Raw genomic sequence first — 20,236 nt, forward strand, 5'->3', positions numbered from 1 at the left:
GAAAAGTTCTTGAAGTCTACTTTTTAACCCAATTGATAGTTATTAAGATTTGGCAGAAATAGTAAAAGAGTATTGATTTCGACAAAATTTCATATTTTGATGGTACCTTTACTCGGTATCAAAGTCTTGTACTTTTGTGTATTGAATTTGCCACGAATTCCGAAGCTTGATTTGTCTCCAAAACCCACTAGTCGGTTTTTTTTTTTTTGGACAGAGAGTCGTATTTTAATACCTCCATTTCATATTATTTGTGACGATTTGACATAAATTGTGAGTATAGAGTATTAGAGAGTGTGATCGCTTCAGTAGTGTTTGGTTTGATTCGTGAAACATTGATAAGCATTGAGTTGAGTTCCAACTCCTAAGACTGGTTAAACTGCTATAACAACTCTAGTCCGAAAAAGGAATCAAAGTGAGGAATCCGGAAAGAAGATGATGGTGGCAGTGGCACCCGTTGCGAAGAAAGAGAAACATGAAATGGAGATGTTTGGCGACATCAGAGTGGACAACTATTATTGGCTCAGAGATGATTCTCGCTCTGATCCTCATATTCTCTCTCATCTTCGCGCTGAAAATTCCTACTCCGACCTCGTCATGTCCGGTAATTCTACTTCTACTTACAAGTATTATTTTGCAATTTTTATGAGTAATTAATTCTGTTGATTCATACAATTTGATTTCATTGTGTGATTTATTTTGATTGGCAATGCAGCAAAACCTATATTCACTGAAATCCGATTTATAATCAATTTTGCAATAATCATATGTTTGTAACGGTGAAATTCATCATATATATGTTTGTTTAGGGACCAAGCAATTTGAACAAAAGTTGTTTGCCGAAATTAGAGGACGAATAAAGGAGGATGACATGTCTGTTCCTTTGCGGAAAGGTAGCTACTACTACTATGAAAGGACACTACAAGGGAAGGAGTATGTGCAGCACTGTAGGCGCGCTGCTATTGACAATGGAGTCACCCAATTGTCTGTGCATGATACAATGCCAACTGCTCCCCCTGAACATGTTCTATTGGATGAGAATGTTAAGGCTACCAAGTATGAATACTATTGCATTGATGCTTTTAAGGTAAGCTTGCATCTTCTATCTCCTCTACCACTATCAGTTTTCCTTTTTGTCTTAATTCCTATTTCTCCAGGTAAGTCCTAACAAAAAGCTCATTGCATATGCGGAAGATACTAAAGGAGACGAGATCTATACCATTCACATCATTCATGCTGAGACTCTTGAACCCATTCAAAACCCTCTGGTGGGTGTCACCTGTGATCTTGAGTGGGCAGGTGATGGAGCTTTGTTGTACATTACAATGGATGAGACCCTTCGACCAGACAAGGTTTCATTTTATGTTTCTTTGCATTTCCTTCAAGTATTTCCTAGAACGACTTCTGCTTCTGTGTCTAGCCTTTTTACTGTGCTTGATGCTTAACTAGGACACTTGGATTTGGAAAACTAATGCATAAAAAACGCTGGAGCAATGCTTATTTTTGCTGGTCTGTTGGAGACAAGATAGTAGAATCTATCGTAATAATAGCTATGTTGCTTGGTCTTCTTTTTTTTTGGTGGGTGGTCTTCATATGTTCTGCTCTTTATTCAGGGTTGTTAATTCTTGTTGTTTCTCTGTTGGTCATACAGTTCTCTATATTTGCCATCTTTTATATTAATTTAGTCCAAAAAATTGTCAAAATTATTCTGATAAGCCTCCTTTGTATGATTGTCAAACTAAACTCACAGGTGTGGTTACATAAGTTAAGGACTGACCAATCAAGTGACTCTTGCCTTTACCATGAGAAGGATGAAAGGTTTTCACTTTATCCAAATATTTCTGAGAGTGAATGTTATGTGTTTGTAGCATCTGAAAGTAAAACCACAAGGTTCATCTTCTATCTGGACACCTCAAAACCAGAAGAAGGCCTCAATGTTTTGACTCCTTGCGAGCAAGGTGTATCCACATATGCCAGTCATCGCGGCAAGCATTTCTTTATTGGGAGGAGGAATGATGTTTGCTTCAATTCAGAACTGCTAGCTTGTCCAATAGGAAATCTATCTGCAATGACAGTTCTGCTCCCGCACAGGGAAAGGCAAGATTTTTTAGTTCTTACTTTTTTGCTTTGTATCTAGTTCTTGTGTGATTGGTTGTAGGCATGACAATATTGGTCATGTTAGATTTGTGCTGACTACTCTTCTAGTTGTAGTTTGGAACATGTTCTTATTTTCTTTTTTAGGCAAGGAGTTTTCTATAAGTCGTATTTATTTTGTGCTGCTTTTAATATATACATGGATTGTAGATTTGTAGGCATATCTTATTTGGTTACATTATTGGACTGAGGAGGATTAACTTGTGATTATACATTGGCGCTTTGCTGGTGGACCTTTTCACTTGTAATCTTTTTCTACAAAAGCTGTATGCTGCAACCTGTGAATGTCAATGTAATTGCTTTCTTTGGAACAATTTTCCTCATACACGGGAAAGATTTAACCACCTTTTAGCTTTGCTTTTCTTGAGTGTTGTTTATTTGTGGTTCGTAAGTAGTGAAGCACAAACCAGTTTCAGCTGTTTCTATAAGGCTTTTTAAACTGAGATACCTTCAGTGTCAGAGACTTGAGAGGGGGTGGGGGGTTTGATGCTTATACTGTTCTTGTATGATTAATTATACAGCTTTTATGTTTATAGATAATTCTGCTCTTGGATTTTATGTAAATAAACAAAGGACACGGAATATCATTTATTAAATCATTGTATCGATACCATCGGGTACATGTACCACTAATAATATGTTTCCCTCCAGTTCATTTTGTTTGCCTAAGCTTTCTGGTTGGTTCACTTTTGTGCAGTGTAAAAATTAGTGACTTCCAGCTTTTTCAGAACCATCTTGTTGTTTATGAGAATGAAGGCGGTCTCCTGAAAGTAGTTGTCTATCGCCTTCCTGCCATTGATCAGCCGCTTGAATACCTATTTGGGGGCCTCAATGTTGACTTTGTTGATCCTGCATATGATGTGCACCATCTGGAGTCTCAGTTTTCTTCCAATGTTTTGAGGTTCTCATACAGCTCCTTGAGGACCCCACCTTCTGTGTATGACTATGACATGGACAGTGGAGAGCGTGTCTTGAAGAAAATTGACACGGTAAGTTTAATGTTTATTTTCTTGTTCTAGTCCTTTTTTGTAATGGTTTTTACTTTTATTATCTTTCCAAGTCAATCACTTGCCTTTCAGGTATTAGGTGGTTTTGATGCATCAAATTATGTGACACATAGAAAGTGGGCCACTGCATCAGATGGTACTCATATTCCATTATCGGTTGTCTATCGGAAGGATCTTGTAAAGCTTGATGGTTCAAATCCATTGTTGCTATATGGCTATGGATCATATGAGGTGATGTATTGCTTTGATAATTTTTCTGGGAACATCCTAGTAACAAAGATTTATTTAGCTGAGACATAACCTTTTATGTTATACTGTTATCACGTATATTTTTGAAAGTATGTAGTATAACTTTTGAGCCATCATATAATGAAAGTCAAAAAGACCTACCATCCTACCGTGAGAGTTTCTTTGTGAGTTTGTGGATTTGTGCTGAATACACTTATATGTCTGGCAGTGACAAACTAACACAACTCTACGTTTAGGTTTGGAGCTTTATTTATTTTTATTTTTTTATGCATATTAAACATGCTATATATGTTGGCAGATATGCATATATCCTACTTTCAAGGCATCAAGGTTATCTTTGTTGGATCGCGGTTTTGTTTTTGCCATAGGTCATATTCGTGGTGGTGGAGAAATGGGGAGGAAATGGTATGAGAATGGAAAATTATTGAAGAAGCTGAACACTTTCACTGATTTTATAGCATGTGCTGAGTATCTTATAGAGAATAATTACTGCTCAAAGGAAAAGCTGTGCATACACGGAGGAAGTGCCGGAGGATTGCTAATTGGTGGCGTCTTGAATATGCGACCTGATTTATTTAAGGCTGCTGTACTTGATGTACCTTTTGTTGATGTTGTGTCAACCATGCTTGATCCAACAATTCCTCTGACGACTGCAGAGTGGGAGGTAACAAATGCACTCTCTTTTGATGGTGAATTACTGTCTATGGATATACTATGACTTGCTCAGCTAAATATGACACAAGCACACACATCTACTGTCTGTTAATTTTTGCCTCCTGTCTATCGTACTATCATATAGGGTAGAATGGCAGTATGTAAACGCTATATTTTACATTAAACTGCCCCCCCCCCCCCTCTCCAAATTTTGAACTTGCTTGGTTTAGGCCAAGCTTTGCCATAGCCCCCCTACGGTGCCTACTGGAACACTAGAAAAAAGCTGCCCGAGGCCCCGAGCACAAAAATTTAGTTTCATGGCCTTTCTTGCTAACATAAATATGGAATACTATAAAAAGGAGAGTTAAATAAATGATATATTGACGGGTACATACTGGCATGTAGCCATGTACTATTGTCTATGGAGTTTGCTTCTTACTAAGAGACAATACAACTAGAAATTAGTTACTCTTATGTATTAAAGAAAAAACATTGACTTGGTTTCTGTGTAAATTTACTGTATGTAGTTATGGGAGTGGGTTTACACGTGGTAAAAGTTTCTATTATCCTTTTATTGTTACAATTCTTTTTGGTTCGGGTCTATTCCCCCCCTCCCCTCCCCTCCACAATCAAGTCTGGCGTCACACTTGTTCCATAGGATGCTACAGGTTATAACAACTATGTTGATCAGTCAATTTGTTAGGAATTTTGCAAAATGTTTAAGCTTTTGTTTACATGCTATAGCTGTCAATTTTTATTTTTCTGTCTTTTGACTCCTTTTACTCTGAGGAGGCTGAGAAGGGAATTAGAAGCTTAGAACAGATTTAGATTTTATTAACAATTACAATTTATATATCAGGCGTAAATTGTAAGATGGATTGGACTTATAGTTTTAGATCCCTGATCAGATTTTACTGGACCTTGAACCAACTTTGTTGTTTGAATTATGTTATGAGTTATAAGAAGTATGTTGCATAAGAATAAAAGATATGCAGATATATAGTTAGCAGGCATTGATAATCAGCTGCATGGTTGTCAATGAGGGCATGCAAAATGCCAACATCATAGGGCTCCTCACCTAAGAGGGCCTTAAATTTGATAGTCATTGTGTTTTAGACTTTAAGTCACCTTATCCCCTCTATTTATTTTAAGATTCCTAATTCAAGTTTGTAAAATGTATATATTTAGGGGATGCATAAAACTATTATAGGATTTATTTTAATAATTTGAGCCAGGCATCCAACATGTTTAGCTGCTGCAGAATGCTGCAGAATTATACTATACCATTTGTTCAGATCTATACTAATTGTTTGATCTAATATTATAGTATGTACTAAGTATTTATCCAATCATCCCCCATAATTTATGTTTCAGTCCATTAAATTTTTTTAAGCAACTATAGCATGGTATACGTTTTTACAGGAATGGGGTGATCCTCGGGAAAAAGAGTTCTATTTCTACATGAAATCATATTCCCCTGTTGATAATGTGAGTTCTGGGATATTTCATTCTATGAGTAACTCTTTTTAGCCAACTTGTGTTTGATTCCATACTCCAGGGAGCTGTCATTTTGATTGATGTTGATCTGAACAGGTCAAAGCGCAAAACTATCCTCATATGCTGGTTACGGCTGGCTTGCATGGTAAGTACTGCAATTTTCGGCTTGTCAAACGCTTCAGTTTCATTAGCGCTAGAGTCGTTCGTTCAATATACAAAAGTTCATCCGATTAGATCAATATTCTTCTATTGTCTTTGACGGTGTGTTCAATGTGCTTGATCACTTGAAGAGGTTCCAATCCTTTGGAAGCTTTCTGGTTATTTCTTTTGCCAAGAGCGCCTTAGAACTTTAGAAGTAGCAATAGTGGACAACCTTATTAGTTTGATATCTTTGAAACTTCCCCTTCACCACATTTATAACAATATATCAATTTTTCTCATTCTTGGAAAAGAAGCTTCTTTCTGATTATGGAACTTGTAGTCAGAAGAGTCCATAAACCAAACAGCTGTTTAGTAAGAGGTAGCATATAGTGGTAATGGGCATGAAAAGTCAATGCTAACTTACCCAAATTATCTCTTTATTTATCTTTTGGGGCAGTGTTTAGTATTAATTGACATTAATTTTTAAAAAAATATATATATACAAATTTGGGGATGAGATTAACTATAGATGTTAGAATGTTACTCTGCTTGCCAAATTTCACTTAAATTCATTTCCATCATTGCTGTTTATAACCAGCCACCAGTTGTGCTGCAAGTGGTTTATCTTTCCAGGTGTGGCAGGTTTTTTATCTTCAAAAATTTGATCTACCGACGCTGGCACTCTGTTGTAGTTCAGTTCAGTTTTTTTACGTAGTATGTTTTTTTGGACCCACTCTCAAATCCAAATCATGCTGTGTCTGTGGCAGATCAGCGTGTGATGTACTCGGAACCTGCTAAATTTGTGGCAAAATTGAGGGAGTTAAAGACTGATGATAATACACTGTTGTTTAAATGTGATTTTGGGGCAGGGCATTCATCTAAATCAGGGAGGTAATCTTCCTTAATTTTTCTTGTTTATGGCTCTAATTTGAAAGTATGTATGTAAGATTTGATATTCTTCCACGGAATTGTACGAGTAATTGGTGTTTTAGTTAATGACAATGTATCCCTTTCACAAATTGGATTGGTCTATCATGAATGATACAAAATGCCATGGCAAATATAGTGATATGGAAAGGGAAATGATTTCTTGTGTTAGATCACCTGGACCAGCCATTAAGGTCAACCTAGACTTTTTTCCAATTTTCAATTGACGTGTTGACAATTTTACATACCACTGCTAGTCTGCTACTCTATAAACAATATAACTCCTGCCTTGATGGCAAACCATAAAAGGCAAGTGCAAATATTTCCAAGTACGTTTAGTGATGGAGACACAGAGCTGTATAACAGTATCCTTCGTTTTATTATACTGCTTTCCATTGATCTCAATCATGAATGCCAATACATCTGTAAATTATTTAAGTATTTATTTTGATCTATACACATCTTTTATTCTTAGATTTGAGAAGCTCCAGGAAGCTGCATTCACATTGACATTCTTTTTGAAGACTTTGAACATGATTCCTGCTCCTGAAATGACACAACCATGACAGTGGAAGACTAGTTGCCAACGCTCCCCCAATTGGTCTGTCTGCAGAAGGCCATTTGTGCTCTGTAAGTTGTTTCTGGAGTGATGGTGTTTTCCCTGTTTTGGAAGATGGAGATTGCCATCCGTTGATATCAATTTCTCGAAAAAGGGTGCTGTCGTCAGCCACAGCTTTAGAAGCAGGCCTAAACGCAATGGGGTGCTTCCATGCTTATAGCATGTGGTTCTTTCTTCTCTTCACTCCCTAGATATTTCAATTACCTGTGTAGTAAGTGGCAATTCACCCCCGATGTATTATGGACATGACATTTTCCTAATGCACCAGCTTGAAGTAGGAGATAGTTCAGCAGACTGGAATGATGCTTACTATCAATTCAGGGTGTTTTCGACAATGACTTTTTGAGTAACTTCAAAAGTTTGAAATCACTACTAGCAAATAAAGTGGAGTACTTTGGAAAATGTGGTCAACCCTAGCTTTTGAGGTAGTGTTCTGTAAAACCCTACAAAAACTAGTTTCTGTGAAATGTTTTGCAAAAACTACTAAAATGAGCTTTTAATATTCGGTTCATCAAATGTGTCCATGAGCACACATTAATAAATCATACTTCATATTTCACAATAATAATTACGTACTTGTGTAGTACTTTGTATTTATGACGAGGGATGTTTATGAGTTTAAAATGATGGTTGTATTATTTGTAAAATAATGGTCTTCGTATTTCCTTTAACTAGTTTTTTTCCTCCATTTTTCTTAAGTTTTTTTTTTTTTAATTTATCATAGCCAACTAATTTCAATATCCATTTCATTATTTCACCATGACAATTTGTTTTGTCACCTTTACTTCAACCATTATAATAGCAAGATTTCTTTTAACCCAATCATGACCGCAATTTAGTGTTTTTTTTTTTTCGAGGAAATAACCGTAATTTAGTTGATTATCTAGAAATGATTACAAACATGTCATCGCATGGCCTTCATTCCTAATACATTTTGTTATTGAGTTTTTTTTGACAAGAGGATATAATGATATTTTCGAACCTTAAGAAAAGCTTAGAATGAGTTTTGTATTACAGAAAAGATGGAGAGCTTGAAAAAGGGGATAAAATAAAAATCCCGCTAATAATGCGGACACAGATATTAGAATTGAGAGTACAAGTATTGTTTGCATTTTCGAAATCCTTAAATCCCATCAACACCAAACTGAAACACTCTTGGATTAGAAATTCAAGCTCATCATCAATGGCGACGACAGGAGAGAGAATGACGGTGCCCCCGATTGCCAAGAAAGAGAAACATGAGATCGAGATGTTCGGCGACGTTAGAATCGACGACTATTATTGGCTCAGGGATGATTCTCGCTCTAATTCCGATATTCTCTCTCATCTTCGCGCTGAGAATTCTTACACTGATTTCGTCATGTCTGGTAACTTTCTGCAATTCTAAGTTATCAACAATCTGTTAATTTGTACGAGTAATTGAATTTGATTTAGGGGTTTTATTGTATCTATCAAATTTGGACCAAAGAATATTCTATCTGAGGAAATAAATTCATAGATTCAATATTGCTGTGATTGTCGGGAAGAGTAATTAGTAATTTGTTTAATTTAGGGACGAAGCAATTCGAAGAAAAGTTGTATGCAGAGATTAGAGGACGAATAAAGGAGGATGATATGTCTGTTCCTCTCCGGAAAGGGAACTACTATTACTATCAAAGGACTCTGGAAGGGGAGGAGTATGTGAGGCACTGCAGGCGTCTTGCTTTGGACGTTGGAGCCCCATTATCGGTGTATCATGCTATGCCCACTGGCCCTGAGGCTCCTCCTGAGCATGTTATACTTGATGAAAATGCTAAGGCTAAGCACCACACATATTATTGCGTGCACGCCTTTAAAGTAAGTAAGCCCCATCTTAATCATCACCTACTTGTATAAGTAACTAACTTGCCCCCATTTCTCCAGGTTAGTCCAAACAATAAGCTGGTGGCATATGCTGAAGATACTAAAGGAGATGAGATCTATACTATTCACATCATTGATGCTCAGACTTTACAACCTCTTGAAAAGCCTCTAGTTGGTGTCACGTGTAATGTGGAATGGGCAGGTAATGGAGCCTTATTATACACCACGTTGGACAAGATCCTTCGACCAGACAAGGTATCAATATTCTACTTCAACTTAGGCTTCTTTTCTTAGATGCTTCTGCTTCTATTATATAATAATCATGACAGTCATTTGCATCTTAAAGTGTCCATATGTCAACTATGGGAGCTTTGGGGTCTTTCTTGTCACGGTTAATTGATTCTGAACGTTATTAATTTCTACTGTAGAAGAGAATAGAGGTGCATCGTACATAAGAACAATGAATGCATCCATACTGGATATCATGTACTACCGGTTTAATAGTTTAATCAATTTGATTTAAACCCAAAAGGTACCTACCTTCACTGATAGCTGTATATAGCTGGATTTTTTCCTTCCATTCTCTGCTCTGTATAGGTATGTTGGATACAAACAGCATACTCATAGTAACCAATCAATTTTTAAGAGTAATTAAACTGATCAAATTAATGAGATTTTAAAAATCAGATTAAGAGTTTTTTTTTTTTTTTGAAAACCAAAATCAGATTAAGAATTAATGACATTTAGAACTAGGTAATTCCACTAATGCGGATTAAAGCACTAAAATTATTCTTTTTCCCTCAATTAAATTAATAAACATTTGAATAATCTTACAATGGTACCAAGGGTATCTTTCTATCAAATTTTGGCTTCCTTGACATACAATCATACCTATCTTCATGGAATAACACATACTAAAACTTTAAGAATGACAACATATAAGTCCTACAAGAACATTTAGCTATTTTCATATATGTTAAGTCCTTAATATGGACTAGGGTTCTAAGTTCATCCAAGAGTTTACTTGTTGTGAACCTAATCACATTCAATAACAGTAGTTTTAGCTGTTTATTGATATGAAGAACAAATAAGATTATTAATAGTAGTTTTAGTTGTTCTTCAAAAAAAAAAAAGCTGTTTATTGATATTAAAACTAACCCTAACAAATAAGATTATTAATTAATTAAATTGGGAATCGAAACACACATCAATCTATAAGGGTTAAACATGCTCTAAATTAAGAAACTGCCCACACGTAATAATTAAATAATGAAATAAATAAATTATTAAAAGTACGCATTATAACAAGTATAATATGAGAATTAAAGGAAGTTAAATTACTTGGATTAATTTCATTAACAAGAAGCACCAAATGAAACTTGTTCAAACCAAAAGCAAAATTAAGAACAATGCCTAATTTATACATTGAGTAGTACACTATGTAATAGATTGATTGTTTATATTTTAATTCAGTTCCTAAAAATCTCCAAAATTGAGTGTCCAGTTGAAATTACATGAGCTTTGGGTTTAGTTGTGGACTTGTGGGTACCCCTGTGATTCCGTTTTTGATTTCAGCTTAGTATTCGCGTGATTGTTGTGTGATTAAATTTGGAAATTTTGTGAATAATTGATGGCTTGCTCTACCACAAATAAGCAAAAGAGAACCCATGGGGTTTCACAGCCCATAACTACACCTAAGGGTAAGGGTTCTACATGCAATAGTAAATCTTTAGGTGATAATGGAAAAAACTGTTTTCCTAGGTAAAATAAAAAAAATTGGTCATCAACCACAATGACATCGATTTCAATGGTGATGTACAATGCAAGAAGTTGTTGCCATTCGTTATTGTGAACCTGATACTCTTAAAGCTTTACATATTGAAGATGATGTTGCTGTTTTATAATGTTGTATGGGATGGTTTTCTAATGCATAAATACTCAACATATAAAAGAGTCATGCTAGAATTTTAGATATGTTGGTATGATCTATGTTACTCGGACTCTTCATTTTACCTCAAGTACCCGTGTCGGACCCTCGACCCTCGGACATAAGTATGACACTTGGACACTTCATTTTAGTTCAAAATAGGGTATGATTACTTATTGCCTAAACAATGAAGAACACACATGGATCTTGGCTAAACTTGATGAGGTTATCGTTTTCCCACTGGTGATTCGGAGAAATTTTGGAATATTGGTCGTCTTTGGGGCATGTTTGATGACTGCCCACAGGTCATTCAGCTCTCTATTTCCATCAGTTGTGTTGTTTTTGTCAAATTTAATCTGTCATAGAATTTTTTCTGATTAGCCTCCTTTGTGCCACATGCAAAATTGACAGGTGTGGTTGCATAATTTGGGAACAGAACAATCAAGTGATTCTTGCCTTTATCATGAGGAAGATGAAAAGTTTGGTCTTGATCTTTATATTTCTGAGAGTGAGAAGTTTTTATTTGTAGCATCTGGAAGTAAAACTACGATGTTTGTCTTCTACCTGGACACTTCAAAACCTGAAGAAGGCCTCAAGGTTTTGACTCCTCGGACAGAAGGTGTATCCACATATGTCGGTCATCGCGGTGACCATTTCTTTATAAGGAGGAGGACTGATACGTGCTTCAACTCGGAACTGCTAGCATGTCCACTGGAAAATCTGTCTGCAATGACAGTTCTCCTTCCACATAGGGAAAGGCAAGACTTTCAGTGTTCTTTATTTTATTTTTCTGTTTTTTTAGTCTTCATCTTGTGTGATTGGTTAGTTGGTTGTAGACCTGGATTTCTTTGTTTTAATGGACTATACCACTCTTCAAGTTGTAGGCTAGACTCGTTAGAGTATTTTCTTTCATTTTTTGTTTAGAATTCTACAAGACTTATTTTGACCAATGTGTATTCAATATATACCTGGATTGTAGACATGACTTTTGTGGCTATGTTGGGCTTGAGAGGATCAACTTGTAATTATGCATTGGTGTCTGGTTGGTGGCCCAAATGTATTTCATGCTACATGCTTTTATACTTGTATGCTTTATTGTTATTAAAATTGGCAATTTCAATTATAAATGCTTCCTTGAGAAACTTTTTTTTTTTTTTCCATACATGATTAGGAGAAATCAAACCATCTAGATGTCTTGTGTTTGTAGGGTGATGACTGATTACTGTTTGCATTCATTAATCAGTGGATCCCAATATAGCTCTTTTTCAAAGTAAAGCTGAAAATCTGAAAAATCTGAATCTTATGATAAATTATTGTTTTTCGTACTAGCTTAAGAGAATGCTAAAAGAAGAACATATTGTCTTATGTTTGTTAATTTTGTATGGTTACAAATAGACCTGGCAATCCCGACCCGTTGATCCGACCCATGACCCAAAAACATTGACCCAAAAATGACCCGAACCCGAAATTGACCCGATCCGACCCATACCCGACCCAAAAATGGAGTTGACCCGATCTGACGGACACCCTAATTGACCCGACCCGAAATTGACCCAAAGTGTTTGACCCGAATAGACCCGATACCCAAAATTGACCCGAACAGACCCGATATTGACCTGAACAGACCCAGTATCGGAAATGCGGTACTAAAATTACCTTATAATTGAATAAAATATGTCTTGTGCCAAAAATAACTCAAATTGTTCATTTTCAACCGTAGCTAAACTCATAAACTGAAATATACTCTCTATAAAATTATTAATTTGAGCTTGATCCACAAATGAATCAACCTGAACATGACCCGACCAGATTTGACCTAACCCGAATATAACCCGAATATACTTGACCCAAAATTGACTCGACCCGAACATACCCGACCCGATACATAACCCGAAGTTGACCTGAAACCCGATTCGACCCGACCTGACCCACACCCGACCCGAACGTTAGCTGACCCGATAGTGACCCGACCCATACCCGATCTGAATGACCCATTGACCCATTTTCCAGGTCTAGCTACAGCTCTGCGTTTAAAGAAAATTCTTTATGGCATCTTCAGAAACAAAATATATTATTCATTTCATTGATTTTGGAGGATACAATAGTCGTTACCTTATCTGAGTTCTGTAATTGATTGCCTGATGGTTGGGGGTTGGTTGGTTTTTTGCAGTGTAAAAATTAGACACTTCCAGCTTTTTCAGAACCATCTTGTCGTGTTTGAGCGTGAAGGTGGTCTCCCTGAGATAGTTGTCTATCGTCTTCCTGCCATAGGGTTGCCACTTGAAAACCTTTCAGAGGGCCGCAAAGTTGACTTTGTTGATCCTGTATATGATGTGCACCCTGTGGAGTCGCAATTTTTTTCCAATGTTCTAAGATTTTCATATAGCTCCTTGAGGACTCCTCCTTCTGTATATGACTATGACATGGACAGTGGAGAGCGTGTCTTGAAGAAAATCGATACAGTAAGCTCATTTTTATTTGCACTTATGAAAATTTCCTCTGTTTATTTTTTGATACGAGATGGTCAATATTTATTATTCCAATTCATCTACTTGTCCTCTAGGTATTAGGTGGTTTTGATTCATCAAACTATGTGGCAGAAAGAAAGTGGGTCACTGCGTCAGATGGTACTGATATTCCATTATCAGTTGTTTATAGGAAGGATCTTGTGAAGCTTGATGGTTCTGATCCGTTGTTGTTATATGGCTATGGATCATATGAGGTGAGCCTATGTTTTGCTTCAATGATAGTCACTACTGTCTTTTGCATTGCAATCACTAGACATTTTCAGTTACCTGCTCTAAATCCTATGTCCTTTTGGATACATTACAAATTAAATGTTTTCTCTTTCTGTTGTCCTTATACTCTGACATAATGCATTACGTTTAGTTCTTTCCATCGTTTGTTCTCTTGGAAGAGTGTAAATTTAACCTTTGAGCCTTTATATATTATCTTGAAAACCTTCTGCTGGGAGAGTCGTCGTGGATAGTTGTTAATATTTTCTAGTATCTGGAATGACATGCATACAACCTATTTTATGTTGTTTATTGAATTTGTATTATGTCTTGGCAGGTTTGCATAGATCCTGCTTTCAAAGCGTCAAGGTTATCCTTGTTGGACCGTGGCTTCATATTTGTAATAGCTCATATACGTGGTGGTGGAGAAATGGGTAGGAAATGGTACGAGAATGGAAAATTATTGAAGAAGCTGAACACTTTCACTGATTTCATAGCATGTGCTGAGTATCTTATAGAAAATAAGTACTGTTCAAAGGAAAAGCTCTGCATACATGGAAGAAGTGCTGGAGGATTGCTAATTGGTGCTGTATTGAATATGCGCCCTGATTTATTTAAGGCTGCTGTACTTGGTGTACCTTTTGTTGATGTTGTCACAACAATGCTTGATCCAACGATTCCTCTGACAACTGCTGAATGGGAGGTATCCTATATCTTCTCTCTCCTAATAGCAGATAATGATGTGTATGGAGACCCTACACCCACACACGTATAATTGTATCATGTTTCTGCTTCCTGGAGCCTTATTTAACATAATGGGCAGAATGTTTAATTTTACCAAATGCTACTTCCTCCCCCTCCGTCGAATTTGCGTTCCCTTTTCAGATAATGAAAGGGGAAGTAAACACCCTGTAAAATATGTACTACGTAATTTAATGTCTTGCAGGCTATAGCCTGTAGGTCAAAATTGGTTTTCTGCTGATGTAGAATATTGCTAATTCATATTTTCCAGATTAACACTAAAAAATTTTGATCTTCCTGATTGATAGACTAACTTGATGTCCTCCATAGACCATTACATTTTCAAGTAATTGCAGCATGCTATATGTTCTGACAGGAATGGGGTGATCCTAGGGAAAAGGAGTTCTATTTTTACATGAAATCTTATTCCCCAGTAGATAATGTGAGTTGCACAATTTATTTTCTCAATAGTTTCATTCATTGGCACTCTATAATTGATTTCGGTGAGTTGTCATTCTGATTGATGAACCACTTATGTGAACAGGTTAGAGCGCAAAACTATCCTCATATACTGGTAACAGCTGGCTTACATGGTAAGTACTAAGATTTTAGGATTTGTCATGAGCATGTAGGCTTACATGGTAAGTACTAAGATTTTATGTTGTGTAATGAGCATGTAGGCTTACATGAATACATGGTAAGTACTAAGATTTAATTATTTGTCATGATTATGTATAAGAAGCTAAGAACAGGCTGTTCATCCCCTTATGATGTTTAGTCCAGTATAAATACTCCATTTGTTTTATGGGCAAAACCCAACCGTCTTCTTATGGTAGTATCCTTGATCAATTGACTTTGTAAGCTTTACAGTTTCTTTAATTTGGCAAGAATGCATTAGACAAAGCAAACTGAGGATGCTACTTTTCTGTTTTTAGAACTGCATCTTCCTTGTTACTTCCCTTTTACCATTCACCTTTGCAGACGATTTATCACTTCATCGATAAAATCTAACTTCCTGTAAGATTAATTTTTTCCAGGATTGGTAGGCTTTGACGTTGTAATATGATCGACAGTAAATAAATCCCATTGTAGTTCATCCTGGCAGAATTTTCATGTCCCGACTTCCAAATATAATTTTTATTGTATCTATGGCAGATCCCCGTGTGATGTACTCGGAACCTGCTAAATTTGTGGCAAAACTGAGGGAATTGAAGACTGATGACAACACACTGCTTTTTAAATGCGAATTTGGCGCAGGACACTTTGCTAAATCTGGAAGGTAATATTCTTTGCTTTTTCTAGGTCAATTTCTATGAGCTACAAGTATAATATGACTTTAAAATGTCATTTTGTTATGATTAATATAGGAAATTAGGAATGGTATAATATGACTTTAAAAGAATTATGTAGGACATTAGGAATGGTGTACTCTAAGGGGGCGTTTGTTACGAGGTATTAAAGAAAGGGAAAGAGAATCAAGAGGGTTGATTCCCTTTGTTGGTTTTTTAATGACATTTTGTTCATTCCCTTTACCCTCTTTACTCCCCCAAAGTCTTCTAGCGTGATTCTCTAGCCCCCTTTGGTATTTCAATTCCCTTCCTTAGCCACCTAACATACCTCCATCATTGCCACCACTGACAGCACTACCCTCATCACCACCAACCCACACCCACAGCACAACCCTTCCACTAGCAACCCACCAACGCCACTCTCACCACTCACAAAACCCCCACCTTAACCCACTCCACCACTTTCACCACCCACAAAACCCAACCTAAAATCCACCCCATGCCTAGGAAATCAACCGTCATCTACTAAAACCAACCACGTCCTATGGAAACTCACCCTATTCACCCAAAAATCAACCCTCATCCACCGAACACCCCCTCCCCCCTCTTTTTGACTCTAGAAAAAAGTAGATCTTAGAGAGATGAATAAAGAGAAAGAGAATTAGAGAATGAGGGGCATTGCTCCAGTGAAATGGATGGTAGAGGTTTGGTGAAACTGCGTTGCAAGTGAGATGGTGTTCCGATGATTAGGGTCCTGCTAGTTTAGCTGTTTAGTTGTGGAGGTGGAGATGGGGTTGAGAAGTAGTGGTTTTGTTGTTGCTGTTTTTTTCCTTCGTCTTTGTATTAAACAAACAGCATAGCAGATGTAAGGGATTTTAAACTTTAATTCCTTTCTCTTCCTTACCGTTTCCCTTTGTTTTACCATATGTACCCTAATTGTTAAAGTTTGCCTTAGCAAAGTGAGTTAGTGCCAAGGGAATTGCATTCTTGAAGGCTTATCTAGATTGCCTCCCAGCCTTATATATAAACTTTTGTTGGTTAATTAATGCTGTTTTATTGACAAGTTAGCTTCATATACTATCCACTTCTCTATGAACACTGATAAACCTTTTCCTTGACTAAACTGTAAATTTGAGAGTGCAGTTTTTCTAAGTGTGTTTAAATAATAAGGAAAGTGAATTAAAGCAAAAGCATTATAACTATCTTCATTCACTTTTCTTTTTTTTCTCCATCAGATTGATGTGATAGTGCTCTGGATTTGTAAGTTAGAATTAAGTTATTGTAATTCAGAAAATATGAAGCTAAATTTAGAAACTTCATTTCATTTGGTGAGAACCTAAATTGGAAACATGGCCTATTTTTGGGATAGAAGGGAGCTATAGACTCGTAGAGCGTGACAGGAGACTCAGGACAACATATTGTCTTAAATACTTGCTGCATTTTTTTTGTTATGGATGCTGTATGGAGTTTATGATCTGACATGCTGATGTATAATTCAGATTTGAGAAGCTCCAGGATGATGCCTTGACATTCACATTCCTGTTAAAGATTTTAAACATGATTCCTGCACACGAAACAGCTTAATAATGATCTGTCACTAGTTGCCAATTCTCCCATGCAGCATGTTCGCTGAAAGTCGTTCAAGTTTGTTTGGAGATGATGGTGTCTTCCTTGCTACTATGAGAGATGAAGGCTTTCGTCTCTCAAGATAATCTATTCAAGCTGAAAACTTCTGTAGCCAACCAACTTCAGAAGTTTTGCTGAAGCAACCTTTCACGATTACAGTAGATCAATTGTTTTTTTGATTTGATTTTATTGAATTATTTAGTTACTAATAAAAAGTGGATCAGGAGTTACATGTTATACAATGATAATCACCTGCTGTTTAACTTATTATCATCATTAGCAACTCAATTAAATTGTAAAATGGGAATGGTGAGAATGTTTATAAAAAAAAAACTCGTATAGGCTAAACTACTCCTGAGATTTAATCTATGTTGAAGAGGTCTTCGGTCATTAGTCTTTTTCAATCTAGGGCTGGGCAAAATTATTCAAAGATCTGATCCAATTCCATTATGATACTAATTCCAAATTGAATATCCGATTCAAAAATTTCGGATATGTATATCAAATCCAAATATCAAGATTTTAGATGGTGGATATCCGATCTAAGTATCCAAATATTGGGTATTCTTTCGTATTTAACATTTTCTCTAAAACAAATTAAATTTTATTATATAATATTGCGGATATTGGATATTCGGTATATCCAATCCGAAAGTTGCCAGATATCATCTGAAACTATTCAAATCAAATTCGGATTTCGAATATCTAATATTTCTAATATCGGTATCCAATATGTGATCACCCCTACCTAAAGATGGCATTGGGTTGGGCCTGACCCGCCTTTATTTGGGAGAAGCGCGATAAGGCACGGCACGTGGGCCTGAGCTGAGCACGGACCAACCTTTTGAAAACTTCGGCCAGGGACAAGACTCGTGAGCCGAGCAATGGGGCAGACCTAATCAACCCTAAAACACGTGGACCTGGCACGAGGCACGACCCGACACGGCCAAGAGCCATCTTTACCCCTACCTCAACCTCAAAATGTACTAAGGTCACCTTCATCATTAGGAGCTATTTTTGTTGTCCATGAGTAACAATATAGAACTCATTAAGACTTACTATTAATTTATTTAACAAAACATTTTTCAGCGCGCAAATTGAGAGGAAAAAACAAATTACAAACTAACCACTAACGAAACCCTAACGAAAAATGTCAATTGGCATCTTAAGGAGTAAAATTGACGCAGCAAGAAATAATAATAATAATAGATACATAGTAAAATTGAGCGATTTCCCTAAATAGTGTAAAAACCTAAGGGTTCGTTTGGCATCGATGTGGTTTTCTGTTTTTTGGTTTTTTGTTTTTTAAAAGTATATTATATATGTCACATAATGAATCAAAAATTATTTAGACTTATTAAAATCATGATAATTTTGAAAACTGACAACAGAAAAGTGGAAACACCTTTTTCTTGTTTCCTGTTTTTGGTTTTTAGTTTTCAATAAAACAGAAAACTGAAAACCAAAAATGATGCCAAACAAGCCCTAATTATTGTGGTTTTCTGTTTTTTGGTTTTTTGTTTTTTAAAATCATATGATATATGTCATATAATGAATTAAAAATTAGTTAAACTTATTAAAATCTAATTTGTGGTTGGTGCACCCGGGTGCACCATGCACATGGTGTACCCAAAAGAACATTTACTATATTTAAAAGAACATGGGTAAAAAATGAACATGTTTTTATTTTATTGCAACTGTAAATCCATCACTCTCTTCTCCTGCAATTTCTCACTCCTCTTTCCCTCCCTATCACTCTCTTTCTTGCTGCCAATTTTCTCTATCCTTTACACCATTGTTTTCATCTAAAAATTTCAATGAAGTTCTCAAATTGCTCTCATTTTGCTTCAATCTCGTAATACTGGTACCTCTTCTACTGTTTGGGTAAAAACCATTTCCAAAGTACTAATTTTCTCTCTCTAGAACTTTTCTCTCTATCTTTTTCTATTTTTTCAAAAAATATCAAAATAGCAAAATTGTTCATCTTCAAAGTGAAATCCAAGAAAAAAATTGAACTTGTTTCAACAATTCAACCTTCAAACTTGAACAAATGGTGGATTCAAGTAAAATGTAAGTATAAATTTTGTACATGCAAATTATTTTTCGTCAATAATTTTAAAGTCAAAGTGTTTGATTTTGTGAATTTGGGGTTTTTTTAAAAAAAAATAAAAATAAAATAAAGCTATGAAGTACAAGTTGTTCAAAAAAGAACAATTGGAGGAGAAAGAAGAATAGTAACGAATTGAAGCCAACTGAAAAATAACCAAGCAAAGTTAATTTTTCAAACACTGGCTTGTTCTTTTTCAAACAGTAACATGTTCTTTTTATTCCATGTTCTTTAAAATATGCCTAATGTTCTTTTCGGAGGCCATGTTCTTTGTCAAACACAAGCATGTTCTTTTGTTGAAGATTATTATGCATGTTCTTTTTCAAATACTAGCATGTTCTTTTTCAAACACTAGCTTGTTCTTTTTTCAAACACTAATATGTTATTTTTATTCCATGTTCTTTAAAATATGCCTAATGTTATTTTCGGAGGTCATGTTCTTTGTCAAACACAAACATGTTCATTTGTTGAACACTATTGTGCATGTTCTTTTTCAAATACTAGCATGTTCTTTTTCAAACACTCGTATGTTCTTTTTTTTTTCTCATGTTCTTTAAAATAAGCCTAATGTTCTTTCCGGGTGCACCATGCGCATGGTGCACCCGGGTGCACTGTACTATTATCATGATAAATTTTGAAAACTGACAAAAAAAACCTGGAAACACCTTTTTTTGTTTCTAGTTTTTGGTTTTCAGAAAAACAAAATACTAAAAACAAAAAACGC

General features: G+C 35.9%; 2 protein-coding genes across 5 annotated transcripts; both read left to right on the forward strand.

The window, feature by feature from the left end:
• The first annotated feature begins 364 nt into the window (after window positions 1-364).
• Window positions 365-7,239, forward strand: LOC145620589 (uncharacterized). 2 transcript variants are annotated; one of them, XM_081675284.1, is made up of 11 exons: window positions 365-601; window positions 807-1,084; window positions 1,155-1,349; window positions 1,748-2,094; window positions 2,849-3,140; window positions 3,231-3,389; window positions 3,706-4,071; window positions 5,484-5,549; window positions 5,655-5,703; window positions 6,467-6,590; window positions 7,102-7,239. In XM_081675284.1, the coding sequence occupies exons 1-11, from the start codon at window positions 433-435 to the stop codon at window positions 7,190-7,192; spliced, it is 2,136 nt and encodes a 711-aa protein (XP_081531410.1). In that variant the 5' UTR covers window positions 365-432; the 3' UTR covers window positions 7,193-7,239. The 2 variants fall into 2 exon arrangements, with proteins under 2 accessions (XP_081531410.1, XP_081531411.1); XM_081675285.1 differs by having other exon boundaries at window positions 1,173-1,349.
• A 297-nt stretch (window positions 7,240-7,536) lies between these two features.
• LOC145620588 (uncharacterized) lies at window positions 7,537-17,774 on the forward strand. Of its 3 annotated transcripts, none has more exons than XM_081675283.1 (12): window positions 7,537-7,670; window positions 8,410-8,612; window positions 8,798-9,081; window positions 9,148-9,342; window positions 11,426-11,772; window positions 13,185-13,476; window positions 13,578-13,736; window positions 14,087-14,452; window positions 14,867-14,932; window positions 15,035-15,083; window positions 15,646-15,769; window positions 17,279-17,774. In XM_081675283.1, exons 2-12 carry the CDS (start codon window positions 8,429-8,431, stop codon window positions 17,361-17,363), a joined length of 2,151 nt encoding a protein of 716 aa, XP_081531409.1. In that variant the 5' UTR covers window positions 7,537-7,670; window positions 8,410-8,428; the 3' UTR covers window positions 17,364-17,774. The 3 variants fall into 3 exon arrangements, with proteins under 3 accessions (XP_081531409.1, XP_081531408.1, XP_081531407.1); XM_081675282.1 differs by having other exon boundaries at window positions 7,556-7,670; window positions 8,263-8,612; XM_081675281.1 differs by lacking the exon at window positions 7,537-7,670 and having other exon boundaries at window positions 7,681-8,612.
• The last annotated feature ends 2,462 nt before the right edge of the window (window positions 17,775-20,236 follow it).

The sequence above is a fragment of the Chenopodium album genome, chromosome 27 (genome assembly GCF_948465745.1).
Source record: "Chenopodium album chromosome 27, dcCheAlbu1.1, whole genome shotgun sequence".
NCBI lineage: Eukaryota > Viridiplantae > Streptophyta > Magnoliopsida > Caryophyllales > Amaranthaceae > Chenopodium > Chenopodium album.

What these genes read in the sequence shown, in the direction of transcription:
- LOC145620589 (XM_081675284.1), top strand. Translation starts at nt 433, where the DNA reads ATGATGGTGGCAGTGGCACCCGTTGCGAAGAAAGAGAAACATGAAATG. An exon ending in CTCCGACCTCGTCATGTCCG is followed by an intron (nt 602 to 806) that starts GTAATTCTACTT and finishes ATGTTTGTTTAG; the next exon opens with GGACCAAGCAATTTGAACAA. An exon ending in CATTCATCTAAATCAGGGAG is followed by an intron (nt 6,591 to 7,101) that starts GTAATCTTCCTT and finishes TTTTATTCTTAG; the next exon opens with ATTTGAGAAGCTCCAGGAAG.
- LOC145620588 (XM_081675282.1), top strand. Translation starts at nt 8,312, where the DNA reads ATGCGGACACAGATATTAGAATTGAGAGTACAAGTATTGTTTGCATTT. An exon ending in CACTGATTTCGTCATGTCTG is followed by an intron (nt 8,613 to 8,797) that starts GTAACTTTCTGC and finishes TGTTTAATTTAG; the next exon opens with GGACGAAGCAATTCGAAGAA. An exon ending in ATGGCTATGGATCATATGAG is followed by an intron (nt 13,737 to 14,086) that starts GTGAGCCTATGT and finishes ATGTCTTGGCAG; the next exon opens with GTTTGCATAGATCCTGCTTT.